The following is a 14,539-nucleotide window of genomic DNA, read 5'->3' on the forward strand; positions in this document are numbered from 1 at the left end:
CCACTCAGGACATCCACTGTTAAGGGTTTCTGGCCTTATGTGTAAGCGTGTGTTGTCACCTCCTGTCTGGCATCAGTTGATGTCCTTGTTCTGCAGCAGCCTGTAGCCAGAAAGATTTTCCCACTCTTTGGAATCTCTCAGAGCTTGTCATCTTTCATACCAAAAAAGTGAAGCAGAATCCATGGATCCATCATACAGCCTACAAAATGACAGGTTCCATTTAGCTGTGTTTCAGCCACATTGTGTACAAATGACCATAATTCTCATCAATTGGCAGGAGAAAAGGGGGTGGGAGGTGTGTTACTGCAGTGACTGTGTCGTGGTGGCTGCTGCTTCATTGCTGCACTGGTAGCTTGTTCAACATCATCAGCTTTGGCTGAGTCAGAGGGAACCTCTCATCCACAATAATCCTTGCTTTTGGCATAAAGGAAACAAAGCTCCCTCAGACTGTGGGTGAGGCTGCATCGTCATCATTGCCCAGAACTCCTGGTTTTCATGATTTTACCCCTTGTGAGCAGTAGTTACCCCTGTCAGATAAAACCCTCTTATCCTAGAATGGCACCAGGATTTCATATGTCACTGGTGTTGCATCCTTAAAGCAAAGAGCATGGATTTTACCTCCCCCCACACAGACCTCAAACATTGAAATGGAACATCTGTGTCTTCGAGGGTAGAAAAAAAAAAAAAGCTTAATTATGACTCTTCTATTAAACTGTGGGACTAAATATAGTAATCTCTACAGTGGGACAAATTTAGACTAATGGTTGCTCACTGGTGCCAGTTCTTTAGTGCAACTTCTGTGTTACACATCCCTGTTGAGTTTTCCCTGTGGACTTCCTTTCACCCTGACTCTGGTCAAATTTTATTAGAGCAGGAGTAATAAGGATTTTTGATGATTGGAATGAGCAAACCATCAGCCACTGCATTTGGCATGCAGCTCACATCAGACGTGTAGACACACATGCTGGGAGGGCGTGGGGAAATGGCAGAAGCTCAGAAATTGGTGGGGGTTTTTTGGTTGTGGTTTTTTTGGTGGGAGGTTTTTTCCCAAGTAGAAGGAGCTGTTCTAAATTAGAGCCATTTTGTGTTTGATTTGTGTAAAGGGAATGAAAAAGGCCAAGCATTTAGGGATGATGCACCTGGTTTATACTGAAAAAAATGGGTTCTGTGAGTGGAGAAAGGCCTTCAGCTCTGTAGGTTGGGATATCAACCACGAAATTTCCAGCAGGCCCTGGTTTTGCAGTTACTTCTTTCAGCCCGGTGTGGGAGACGCTGGTGATTATTGGCAGGAATTTTAACCTTCCCAATGTCTTCACTTTTTGGCAGGTCCACTCCTGTTTGCTGAGCGTGCGGGCTGGCAAAGACGGCTGGTTCCAGCTCTACAGCCCTGGAGGGGTGGCCTGTGATGATGATGGAGAGCTGTTTGCCAGTATGGTACGTGTCTGCAATAATATGAGTTTAGAAACCTCCTTTCAGTAAGTAGCTAATGCCTAGTTGGTAGGAACAAGATTCATTTGTTTTTGTCAAAAAAAAAAAAACTATTGAAATTATGATTCTGTAAACCAGGAACATTCACCAGGAAATCTTTCTATCACCAAATCCATTGACCTCCCTTGCAGTCACAGTTTGTTTAGCACATTATTCTTCTCCCTTTGGACTTTGGCATATGTTCTCACTGGTAGTGTAATGCACAAACCATGCCTGTGCATATGTATCTATTTTTGTACTGATAAATATGTGTGTTTGTGTGTCTGTGTAAAAAACTGTCCCAGGAAACATGGAATACTGGGAGACAGGGGAGACAGGCTGTTCTGTGCATGCACACCTATAGTTTTCATTTATAGGCTACCCTGGAATTTAAAAACAGTAACATCGACTTAACCAAAAAGATAGATAGACTGACAGATAGATAGAAAGAAAGAAAGAAAGAAGATGATGTATCAGTGACTGCTCAATTACATTGGTGTGAGGAGGTGTAATTAGAAACCACTATTCCATTTCCAGCAGTTATTTCTTTTGGAACTCAGAGAAGGACTAGACAGAAAATAACAGGTTTTAATCAGTGATGTGATTTAAGCACTGTCTTCCTGTGCAACCTGGGTCAAGTCACGTAGGTCTTGCTCTGTATTAATTCTCCATATAGCAAGTAAGATGGAAATGATATTACTGCCTTTCCCTGGTAAGGGGAAAAACATTTGTTGGAGTTGGCTGTTGGGTACACAGTGAAGTGACTTTCAGGGAGAGCTGCACTTCTGTACATCTCCCACATGCTGAACGTTTTGGGACATAAAGAACATGCATGTCTGTCTGTACTCTTAAATTCAGATGGATCAGATACCTTTGAAACAGATAATGAACAAAGACTGTTCACAAAAGGTTTCATCCCTCTTCACTGTTTATGTCTTTTATCTTTTGAAAAAATTCCTTCAGAACTGTGTCATTTCTCCTGAGAGCTGGTTGGGCTCAAGAAATTTATGAGCATCAGGAGATGGTGTGCATGAGAAAGCACAATGCTAACAGACATTAATATGCAGCACTCTGTGCCCTTTGCAAGGATGTTGATAAATACTTAAAGAGCTGCTAACGACTAACCATAAGTTTGGAAAACATCCTGTTCTGAGATGCACCTAATGTTACATTAGTGTGAGAGTCAGTATTTTCTATCGCTCAAGAAAACCTCTAAAAAAGCTTAATGAAAACTGCATGAAATGAAATCCATTTTGGCTTGAAGGTTAATGTTAACCTTCAAGCCAAAGGCCGCCTGAGCTGATGGATGCTTAAGAAAAAAAAGATTTTTTGTTTCTCTGAAGACCTTGCTGGTAGTGAAGCCACGAGGAAGCACAATTGTGTGGTAGCACGTGATTCACGTGGAATTGACATCATCATGGCATGGCTGTGCTGCTTTCAGCAGTATTGAACACAGCCCAGGCAATGCCATGAACCAGGGGAACCACAAAATGAATTTATAGGGTCATTGTAGAGTAGTGCTGATGCTGAATCTACATCATGGAGCTCTTCCTGCCCAGGCCATTGGAAAATACAAATTCTCACACAGTGCTCCCCACCAAATGGGGAATCAGCCATCTGGGCTATGAAATAAGATTCAGCTAGGAACCCAAAATTCTCTGCAGCTGATTTCTAGGGCTTTTAAATGGGGAATAAATGGCCAAACCTCTTTTGTGAGAAGAGACTTTGGTTTGATTTATACAAGTGGCTTTGCATTTCTGCAATGGGTGTTACTATGCGATGTCATACAATGCTGTCTGGAGCTCGGAGAGAGTCTGCAGGACACCTTTGTGAACTGGTGGACTCGAAGGAGTCTTACGCAGGGGATGTTCTCAGCATTGCTTTCCTTTTGAGGAAAACTGAGCAAAAGAGAAAACAAGATAATGACTCAAGCACATGAAAGCACATGAAGTCGTCTCTGACTTCGGGCTCAGGGCTGCTGGATTTCCTTAAAGCAGTCCTTCCTTCCCCACTCAACTGCTGTCTGTTCGTCCTGCACAGGTGATTTTGTCCATCACCACCCCTTAACCAAGGCCAGCAGATTGCCAGCACCGCTGCCTTTCACCCAGACACAAACCCCTTGCTCACCAGCTGGCACTTCCAGGGAAACCAAACCGCGAACAGATGCGAAAGCAAAATCCCCAGTGGTTCCCCTGGGGCTGGTTCATCGTGTTACTTGGGAATGGGGGCAATTGCACAGCTGCTCTGGTGTTTCCTGGGGAGCCTCTATCAGGCTCCTGTGGGCTGTCAGCTGAGCTCCCTTGTGGAGAGAAACTTCCCACTCCCTCAGATCTCGCTAGGCATCACCTTCTTCAGAAAGTCACCTCCATTCAGCAGTAAGGCTGTTGAGAGTCTGCAACTGTTAATTGTAATGAGGGTCTCTGTTCCTTTTGGTTGGTTGAAAATATTTAACATTTTTTGACTGCATAACAGATATCCCTTCAGGTGTATATGTGTTTTCTGAGCTCACACCCCTAATTTTACCTCTGTTTCTCGAATAGGTTCATATTTTAATGGGATCCTGCTATAAAACAAAGAAGTTCCTCCTTTCACTGGCTGAAAATAAATTAGGACCTTGCATGCTGCTGGCTCTGAGGGGTAACCAGACGATGGTAGAGGTAAGCCCTAAACATTTGTGGTCATACAGATTGATGAGCATTTGGCTTCACACTGCCTTTCCCAGCAGAGCTCAGGTTTGTGCTGTATCAAACCACCAGCACTTTGCAGTTGTGTTTCTCACAGTGAAGTGGAACAGAGTATTGTTGTTCTGCGGATATGAAGGTGAATTACGTGAAGTTTTGTTGCAAGAATTTTTGGAGGAAGGAATTGTTTGCTGTAATGCAGTTGGAGAGGTTAAGATGGGAAATCAGTGGGCCATGATGGTATTGGCTGTGGTGAGGGGTCAGAATTCACAACCACAAGGCTTTTCCATGACAAAATGCTTGATGCTTGTCTTACCACCTGCAAAATGAGCAGTGCACAAGAAGTACATTTACAAAACCTTATTTGCTTATATCAATACACATTTTTTGTGCTTATGATTGGTCATTATTATTGCACTAGTAGTTTATATATATTTTTCCAAGTTTCTTGATAAATGTCATATTTTAAGTGGAAGTAGATAAATAGGTGGAAGGAGTTACAAGTTTTCATTGACTTAGAGCTGTCCATGCTAATTCAATCCAGTAAATTAAGGAGAATGCTGCATGCATTTGAATATGCTATTGCTGGATTTTTTTTTTCATTAAAAAATAATTGAAATTATGGAGGGAATAAGAAATTTGCATTTTAATTGCAATGGCATGATACATAGCTGAAAAGGAAAGGCAGCATGGAGGGGCAGCTTGTGTCCTAAGTCTGGAATCAGCCTCTGAGGTCTAACTTGTTCCTGGCAGCCCCTTTCCCAGGGGTGAGTCAGGTGTGTCCTCAGTGAGCTGGAGGGTGTCCTGGTCTCAGCAGTGAGTTCCCAGCATCATCCTCTCTCAGAGCCTCCCCAGCTTTTCCCATCGTGCCTCATGGACTGGATGCAACTCCCACATGTTCTGCTTGCACAGAAACCTCAGCACTGAGGGACAGAAAATCCAGCACTTAAGGAGCTGCTTGGCTCTGCTGCTGGAGTGTAATGTCCCAGCTCTGCCAATGCACAGCCTATCCAGTGTACCTGGGAAATACTGGATTGATTGTGCCTGTTGTGAAGAGGGCTGTGGCCTGGAGCCATCTTCCAGGTCTGATGCAAAGTAATTGCACCTCTCAGTCAGAAGGAATGAGCACTAATGGAAGACAGGATGGACAGGCTGACTTTTAGAGATAACACTTCATTCTTTATGAACAAAAAATTGGTTTCTTGTGTTGGAAGGTCAGTAGATGTTGCTACAATCCTCTAATCTAACCTACATAATGCATGCTCTAAAAACTTAGCCAGGAATTTAAACTCCCATGCCCAGTGTAATTAGGATATTTGAAAGAAATGGAATGTAAGCCATGGACGTGGCCACTCTTCTTTCGTTCTGCTCTGCTAGATTTTGTGCTTGATGCTGGAGTACAACATCATCGATAACAACGACACCCAGCTCCAGATCATCTCCACCCTGGAAAGCACCGACGTGGGAAAGAGAATGTATGAACAGCTGTGTGAGAGGCAGAGGGAGCTGAAGGAGCTGGTATGTCCCCTGCACGGGGTATCACCATAGCACCGTGGAGTCTGCACCCTCCAGAAATGGAGCTTCAAAAGAAAGACAAGCAGGGTGTGAAATTCCCAGTTAACAACAGGATGGGAGCAGCGTTAGGAGGATTTTACTGTGAATATATATCCTGTGTGGTATTTAGTGATGTGACTAATCCCATACTATGTTTATGAATGATATTCAATAACCTGCTTAGGATCTGTGTGAAAGAATAAAGGTGAAACCCTGCTGTCTCAAGATCCTGCAAGTCAGCTTGTCAGATTCTGCCACCTTTTGACATATGAGTAGCAAATATTTCTAGTGCTGGCCAGCATTTCTGAATGCTCTGACATTCACAGCGTTTTACTGAGATGGTCTTTAGGTGTAGTTCTCAGAGCTAGAGCCTATAAAAAAAAAAAGTTTTTTCCTGGTTTTAAAGACAAGATCTACAGATTGAAACCAGATCTGCTCTCATTAGCACTTTTTTTACCTATGCAAACATAGCCCTGCACAACCTTCCTCTTCCTTCTTTCACGTTTATATTTGTCTTTAATCTCTGCTCCCAGCCTGAGAAGTAGATGCTTTTTTTTTTGAAGTCAAACAAACGATTTTATCAGCTGCACGGTCTCAACCCCTTTGGTCTCTCAGTCCAGCATTTTAAAGCTATTTCCTTTAAAGTGAAAGTAGCCAAATATTGGCAGGCTGAAGCAGGCAAATGGCATGAGAAGACCCACTTAGCTGTGGTTAGTGGGTGTCCCCTGGGTAGCAACAGGCACACTCAGAAAAAAAAAAATCTGTCAGTGCAGAAAAAGCAGGGATGAGGTGGCAGGAAGCTTTGAAATCAGAGCAGGGTTTGCTCTAGTGAAGAGCTGGGGTCTGAAATGTAAAACGGCAACTTGTTTGACCAAAATATCTTCTCTTTTACAGCAAAGAAAAGGTGGCCCCACAAGGTTAACACTGCCATCCAAGTCCACAGTAAGTTAATCATGTCAATAGAAAAACAAGCTTTGTCTTTCCATATTTAAACACTTGATTTATGTTTGCCATGGTGGCACGGTGGTTTTGGGCAGTTGAGTGGGGAGCCATTCCGCTTGCTCTGTCAACACGACTGGAGTTTACACAAGTAAGGGCACATTTCTGCTCTTGGGCCCGTGCAGCAGTTTCCAACCCCAGCACAAGCATCAGACTGTCAGGTTTATAATGCTGTGCAGATCTGGAATGGTAGATTTGGGGTCAGAATTTTGCATTAAAAAGGCAGCAGTTCTGGATCTCAGACGTGGAAGTCTCAAGAGACCCACCATTGCTGCAGTTAAGCCTGGTGAAAACCCAGACTAACTTCACTGAGGCCAGGTAACTGTCCTGAACACAGCTGGGATCTGGACCTTGTGGTTAAATCTTCATGAAGTTTAAAGACTCAGCTTCAGCATTCGTCCTGGCACTGAAGCCTTCAGAAGGATACACACGCAAAGAACATTTTTGTCCTAATGTTTGGACAAATTTTTCCCAGGGTGTGTGAAGCAACGCTGCCACAAGAGCCCCAGCTGCTTGCCAAACAAACAGAAACTTCTCTGTGTGGTTCTCTGTTACTGTAAACAAGTGGAGTAATTGTGCAACTCCTGCTGGTTACCAGTATCGGTGACACGGACGGTTCCGGGCTGGGGAGTCCATGATCTTGATTGTCAATCTGTTGCCTCCTTTCAGGATGCAGACCTGGCCCGCTTGCTAAGCTCGGGATCTTTTGGGAATCTGGAAAACCTCAGCCTGGCCTTCACCAACGTGACAAGTGCTTGTGCTGAGCACCTCATTAAACTGCCTTCGCTCAAGCAGCTGAACCTGTGGTCGACTCAGGTAAGTGCTTTGCAGTCTGAGACTCGGGACAGGAACCAACGCTGACTAATTCTGAAATCTCACATTACGTCAGCACAAGGAGAGTGTGTGAAGAGGCTTGCTTAGATGATTTGTCCTCATGCTATTTTTACGAGGCCTTCCTGTGGCCTTGCTCATCTGGGCGGCTGATTTGTCTCTTTGCCTTTTTTTTTTTTTTTTTTTTTTTTTTAATTTTTTTTTTTTTTTTTTTTTTTTTTTTTTTTTTTAAACTTAATTTTTATATTTTATTTTATTTTTAATTACAAAAGGGTTGCTGCCATCTTGGGTTGAATGGTCCAGTTGGGCATTGTTGCTGCTGTGTACTGTACCTGGGCTGTTCATCTGAGAAGTGCTTATGTTTTCATGCATTTAGGATGAAAGGATGATGCTGTGCATCTCGTCTGGTCAAGCAAAGCACAGAGTCTGTGCAGTTTAGGCAGTGAACTGCTCTGAATGCTGATCAACCTGACAGCAACAAAAAGAAACTCAGATAATGAATAAGTAGAAGGAAAATATAATGTTAATGTGGTTATTTTGTAAGCGAAAAGAGACTAAGTTAACTGAATAAATTATTCAGCTGTTAATTGAAACAAGTTTTACCCCTGCTTTTGGTCTCTGAGGTTCTCCACTGAATATTTTTTCCCCATTTTCTGTTAGCACTTATTTGTAGTGCTCCCTAAAAATATGATTATTCTCAGTGCAGCTACAAAAAGCAGCATTTTTTTTACTCAAATGTCACGTAAATATTTTGTTTTGTGTTCCTAACTATTTTGTATCCCAGAAATTTCCTTTTTTTTTTTTTTTTGTATGGAGGGTATGAATTAGAAACTGATTGCTTGCTTTTTTTAAGACTCTTTGTATCTCCTCCAGATTTGTCTTAACAATATGACCTTTGGATTTGAAAATTTTGATGCTTCTTGCTCAAAATGAGTTTGATTTCACTGGACAAAGATTTTATGTGTGGTGGGGGGTTTATTAAAAAAGAAAAGAAATGGTTTAGATTCCATTTCATTTTGCGATATCCTGGTTTCCATTAATCTTAGAATTTAGAAACAGCAGAAACCAAGTGGGTCAATAGAACAATTACCAATCAATAGTGCATTGTTCTTGAGACCAAAATAGCTAATTAATACCACTTGCATTGTGCTTTCTCTGTGTGATGTGGTTGGGAACTGGCTGAGGCTGCCGCAGCCATCGTGCATAGCCTGGGTGGGAGCCCGCTCGTACAGAGTCCGGGCTTCAGAGGCACCATCCTAATTAAGTGATGGGCTGTGGTTAAGCGTGCAGCACAAGTCACTTAATTTCTCTGTTCCCCGCCCGCAAAACAGGGATAAAACTATTAGCTTTGCCCCCCCCCGTCATTTGTGACTGCGTTGAACGGTCAGAGCGCGGCTTTGAGGGCTCATCCGCCGACGCCGTTCCCGCGCGCCCTGATTTGCGCTGAGGGCCCTGCCCGAGGTGTCGGTGGTGCATTGTTTGAGACGCAACTCTGCTTGTGCCCCACAGTTTGGAGACGCGGGGCTGCGGCTCCTGTCCGAGCACCTCACGATGCTGCAGGTGCTCAACCTGTGCGAGACGCCGGTGACGGACGCGGGGCTGCTGGCGCTGAGCTGTGAGTGCCCGCAGCGGGCTGGGCGGGAAGGGCACCCGCGGGTTCTGAGGGATTCAGGCGGGTTCACACGGGAGGTGGAGCTCTTGGCTGCCACGGCGATGCTTCCGCGGGGATTTAGGACAGGCCTTGGTTGTGGTTGCGGGCAGGGGAGGTGGGAGGGTGATCTGAGCCTGGTGGCACTTGGTGGCCTCGTGTGGGCTTTGTTAGCCCGGACCACGCTCTGACTCTTGCCTCTGCCTTTACTGATGTCACCTGTCTCCATCTCACGTGGTGACCTGTTGCCCTGGGACATCCCATCTTTCTTCCCGCACCCTCCCATGGGCGTCCCCTCTGGGTGGGCCCTGACCTTGTGGTGCAGCACGGGAAGATTGCAAAGCCACGTGGCAACTTATCAGTCAGTTTAGCAACTGTGCACAGCAGGTTCCGTACTCCTTCTGGCATTTTTTGTTCCTTGTTTTTTTGGGGAGGTGAAACTCTCCCTGTTCTTAGGTTAAACACAGCAAGGCAGAGTGAGGCATTCAGGAATCCCTGAGCGCTGAAAGCTGCTCGATGTGCCAGAATGAAACCCTCTCCTGCATCCAGCAGTGTGTTATAAACCTTGCTGTTGGGTTTAAAGGGCTGCTTTCATGGACCTGATCCTACACGGACGTGCCAGACAGGCCAGTGGTTATGGGTCATCTTAGGAAACTATTCTGCTAAGTACTGGAGCCTAAAATGGGAACGGGGGAGGAGAGGGAGCTCTGCTGGATCAGCATGGCCCCCGTGAGCACCGTGCAGAGCACTGGGAACGGGCACTATTCGGAATAATGTGCGGGAAACCGATTATGAGAAGTTGACTGAACTTCTTTGAAGTCAGTGGACTTAAGCATATGCTTAATGGCCCGTCCTAAATAGGGACTTTTTCCTGGATGAGGGCCCAAACAGCTGTTTATCCATTTGTACTTCTGTATTTTACACTATTCAGCATTTTCCTGAGAGTGCTGCTCATAGTCATGTCTTGTTTATGCTTTAGCCTACTGTAAGTTGATTATTTTAAGAAAATGCAGAATGATCATAAATAACTGTGTATTTTCTCTTTTAGCCATGAAGAGCCTGTGTAGTTTAAATATGAACAGCACCAAACTTTCAGCAGATACCTATGAAGATCTCAAGGTATTTGTGAATTGCATCCACTAAAGATGAGAAGTAGATTTAGCAAGTGCATGGTGGTGATGCCTAGTGCAGAGAGAACTGGCCCCATGGGGTGGGTGGAAAGTTATCTGAAGAGGGTGACGTGGATTATTTTGGGAAAAAAATAGTGAAAACAGCATTGGGAGGTTGCTGGCTTTGATGGACCCAGAAAATATTTAATATACTGAATGGAGAAGTATGAGATGATAGAATCAGAAACTGAATCTTTTCACCAATGCTCTCAACAGTAAAGGTTTTATCAGTAAAGGTTTCATAAATAGGAGCATATTGATGTTTCTGATAAAGGATGCAGAAACAGGTAAAACGTAGTGCACACCATGTCCTGTACTGTTAACAGGACCAGAAGTAACATGGGTGAACAGCATTACAGAGCTTTGTTTCAGAAGGCAAAGGGAGAATGAAAATCATTGAGGAGGGTGCAGGTTTATCTTGACACCTCCAGGACTGGCCTGGCCTTTAAGCAGGAACGACTGCACAACTGCCCAGTTCCCAAATGTGACATGTAAGATGTCTGGTGTTGCTGTGAATTCACAACACTTTGTCAAAAGGGTGTAAAGAACTAGAATGTAGCTGTGGGAGGGGAACGGCCCCAGGTGGTTTCAGACAAAACCTGCCTGAGATATGCCAGCTTTCATGACTTCATGTGGACTTTACCTTCACTCTGGTGTTGTGTGAGTCTCACCTCCCAAAATCTTACCTTAGAAACCCAAGCACTCAAGATGAAACTTGTTATTAGGTTGTCTTCTATGTTGAAACCTTGGATTGGGCCGGGTTTGCTCAAAAGGTCACAACCTTAGGTTGAGTTTCTAACTTGAGGCAAGCCCTGAAACTGCTCTGCTTTCAAAATCCGCTGCAAATGTCTCTCTTTGGTTCTGGCTGTGGAGCCAGGGCTCCCCCGGGGACTCAGTTGCAATGCTGCTAGCATGGATTTTTCAAGATCGAGCTTTCAAAACTTGTGTCACAGTTGTCTATGCTAAGAAGTCATCCTTGGGATCAGCAGCTGGCTTGCTGATAGGTTCACACAGTGGAGCTTGTACCAGGCCCCAGGCATTTACAATCAAGGTCAATGCTGATTTTGGCCTAGGGCTCTGAAATCACATCTGTTGAAAGGCTCCCCCAGTCCCACCCTGCTTTGGAGCCCCTTTGCCACTAACTTCTTACTGAAACTCGTATTTTCCTAACAAGTTCCCTCTGCTCTGGTATTGCATTAGCAGCAACACAAGTAAGTGCCTTGCTAGGGCAAAAAGCAAAACTGTCTGTGAGCAGGGTCCCAGTGGTTGCAGAGAATTCAAAAAGCTCAGAAAACATGCAGGCATCACTTTTTCCCCTTTCACCTCTTCCACTGAGATTTATCTTGGTGACCATTTTTTAGTGCTCTGTGTGTTCAAGGGAGGGTAATGGTTTCTCTCCCCGGGGCACGAGTCTGTAGGTCTTTTGAGAACAACTCAGACTTCAAAGAATGTATTTTTGATACAAATCTTTCCTTTTTCTCCCCTTGGTCTGCAAGAGCATTTGGGGCACAAGCCAGTGATGACATTTCCTCTCAGCTCCATCCCCCACCCCACTAAACACACTTGCACACACACAGACACCCACATATGTACCAGGCAGGCTGAACCAGACAATAAATAAACACCCACTACTGAAGTCATTATTGCCTAACTGAAAAATTATTTGCTGGCAGTGTCTGTAGGATTATGACTAGCTCTTATCAAAATATGCGTGCACATAAATCAAGGAGTGAGGTAATAATGACTCCTAGAAACTTCCAAGTCCTCAATTATGCCCTAGCCTAATTAAACGTGTTTATTTGTTTTGAGAGAATTAACCTTGCAATTATGGTCGGGGAGCACGGAAACGGGATCGACAAGGAGGAACGGCACAAACTGCCGATCCCCGTCTGCCCCGCATTGGGGTAGTTCAGGAACAACACGGAACTTAAGGAAGGGAGACCACAAAGACACCAAAAAGATGCTAAGCTCTCCAAATTTTATTAGCACATGAAGGGGGAAATCAAGCAGCGCCTTAGTGTGGAGGCTGAAGGAGGAACGCAGGGCTGTGCACTCAGTTTGAGTCCTCTGCCTTCTCGGCGGGAGTTTGACAAACACATTTTCCTGAGCATCTGTATGAAAAATGAAGATCAGGGTCTGATCTGGACCTGATTGCTGGTTCATGGGTTTTAGAGCAGGTGTGACTTAGTCTGATGTGTCTGTAAGGGCTCAGCATCTTGTTCCCTCGCCACACCCGTGCGCTTCAGCTCGCTGCTGAACTCAGCACCGATGCCCCGCAGGATCGAGGGCGTCGCGCATCTTCCTGCAGTTTGTGGCCAACAGTCAATCCTCCCAGTTTACTGACGGTACAGATCTGACAGGAACTTTTTACCCGAGTCCTGAACACGTGTCATTAATTCTGACCTTTCCCTCCCTTCCCACGCAGGCTAAACTACCCAACCTGAAAGAGGTGGACGTCCGCTACACCGAAGCGTGGTGAACTCCTCTCCCTGCCTCCGACTCTTCTCTTTTGCTTCTCGTGAGAAGGAAAAGATTTTTAAAACAGAATAAAAACAAAACAAAAAAAACACTGAAACAAACAACAAACCGGAAAATAACTTTTGGCTAATACCTGTAGAGCAGTGAGCCCGGGGACTTGGTGGCAGGAGTTGTGGTTGTGGGGTAGCGGAGTGGCGTTGTGTGTGTCGGTGGGGACGGGGAAAGCCTGGACCCCGTTGGATTCTTTCAGCTTTGTGATTTCAGAATCAACATAATTTAAATTGAAAAGGAAACAAACAAACAAAAAAAAAGGACTTTGTAGCAGCAAGAGGATTATAAAGAGGAAAAAAACCCACCACCTTTGTGGATTTTATTTGCCTTTGTGTTTTATGCCGTGTGGAGAAAAAAAAAAAATATTCATTTGTCATTACTTACCTGGGTTTCCTTGGCTGGGACCCAGCCAGCCAGAACTCCTCTTTCACCAGTTTTGCTCCAGAAAATCAAACGTACAGAAATCTCAAGAGAAGAAAACCAAAACCAATATGATTTTCACCTCCCCCTCCGTGTCCTTGCAGTTGTTATGCAAAGTAATTTTGTTGTACATAAGATTTACATAATGCACCTATTTAAGAAAATGGTTCACAAATAACAGGTCTGGGACCTGTCTTTTATTTATGAATTGTTAATTCTTTTACCCTTTTTTTTTTTTTTTTTTTGCGTTTAGTACTGTATAAACTAGTTTGCTGTCTTGTTGTTATTATTATTTTTTTTTAAAGGAAATGTCCTCCTTGAAGAATTGCCTTTTAGTAACGCAGACTGTATTATACTCCCTCTCTGTCAACATTCATCGCGTTGTCTTTTTGATTTCAAAATGCCTCAAACGTTGTCAAATAGGAAGGAAAATGCTGAGGGGAGTGGGGGGTGTGGTCGCTGGGGGAGGGGATACAGGGATTAATAAAAGTCACGTTTCCTTCCAAAGTCTGAAAACTTTCTTTAGTCTCTTAAACCACGTCAGGTTTGAACACGGGAGACGGGAACGAGTCTTCGTTCGTTTTGCCAGTGGGGTGTTCTCAAAACTGTAGATTTTACCGGTTGCCTCCTCCGTTGTTTTCTGTTTAAGTCCGATATTTCAAAAAGAGGAAAAAAAAAGTTCTCCCTCCATGTTGTGCATCAGCTTTTTCTGGTTTTTTTTTTTGTTTTATTTTGTTTTTCTCCCCTGCCCTCCCTCCCTCACCTGTTCTGTGCACGCATTGTTCTGCATGTTCCTCTGGGGACTCTGAGGAAATCGCGGTGTTGCTGATCCGATAGCTCTGTCTGTAAATGTGACTGCTACATTTTTCAAATTCCACAGTTGCTTAGAAGATGATTTTTTAAAAAATTGTGGTTTCTTTTATAACTATGCTGTTGACTTTTTTTTTTCATAATGAGCCTTCATTGTACAGAGCTGCTTATTTAAAAAAAGAAAAACAAAAACAAAACAAAAAGAAGTTTTTTCCTCTGTTTAACACTTTTATTTTATTCTTCAGCACCTCAAGGTTTCACATACAGCCAATGTAATTTTTTATATATAAATATATATATATTTAATCTTATTCAATGGAAGCCAAGCTTTTGTTCAGGTTTTTTTTTGTTGTTTATTTTTTAAGTTTGTTGCTACGTAGACTACCCCATCCCAAATAATGCTGTTTTTCTCCTTTTTTTCTTTTTTTTTT

At 43.8% G+C, this 14,539-nt stretch overlaps 1 protein-coding gene across 1 annotated transcript in view; it reads left to right on the forward strand.

Annotated features, from left to right (window-relative positions):
• The window catches only part of CMIP (c-Maf inducing protein), a 131,976-nt gene extending 117,688 nt beyond the window's left edge, over positions 1-14,288 (forward strand). Inside the window, exons 13-20 of the mRNA XM_027901340.1 lie at positions 1,257-1,434; positions 4,008-4,124; positions 5,526-5,666; positions 6,597-6,644; positions 7,371-7,517; positions 9,042-9,147; positions 10,229-10,299; positions 12,775-14,288. Of these exons, the coding sequence (XP_027757141.1) occupies positions 1,257-1,434; positions 4,008-4,124; positions 5,526-5,666; positions 6,597-6,644; positions 7,371-7,517; positions 9,042-9,147; positions 10,229-10,299; positions 12,775-12,828 (862 nt within the window). The 3' untranslated portion in view covers positions 12,829-14,288. The remainder of the gene's footprint in view (positions 1-1,256; positions 1,435-4,007; positions 4,125-5,525; positions 5,667-6,596; positions 6,645-7,370; positions 7,518-9,041; positions 9,148-10,228; positions 10,300-12,774) is intronic.
• Positions 14,289-14,539: the final 251 nt, after the last annotated feature.

Source organism: Empidonax traillii, unplaced genomic scaffold, assembly GCF_003031625.1.
Source record: "Empidonax traillii isolate 1590-97213 ecotype Southwest subspecies unplaced genomic scaffold, ASM303162v1 scaffold776:size297702, whole genome shotgun sequence".
NCBI classification, from domain to species: Eukaryota; Metazoa; Chordata; class Aves; order Passeriformes; family Tyrannidae; genus Empidonax; species Empidonax traillii.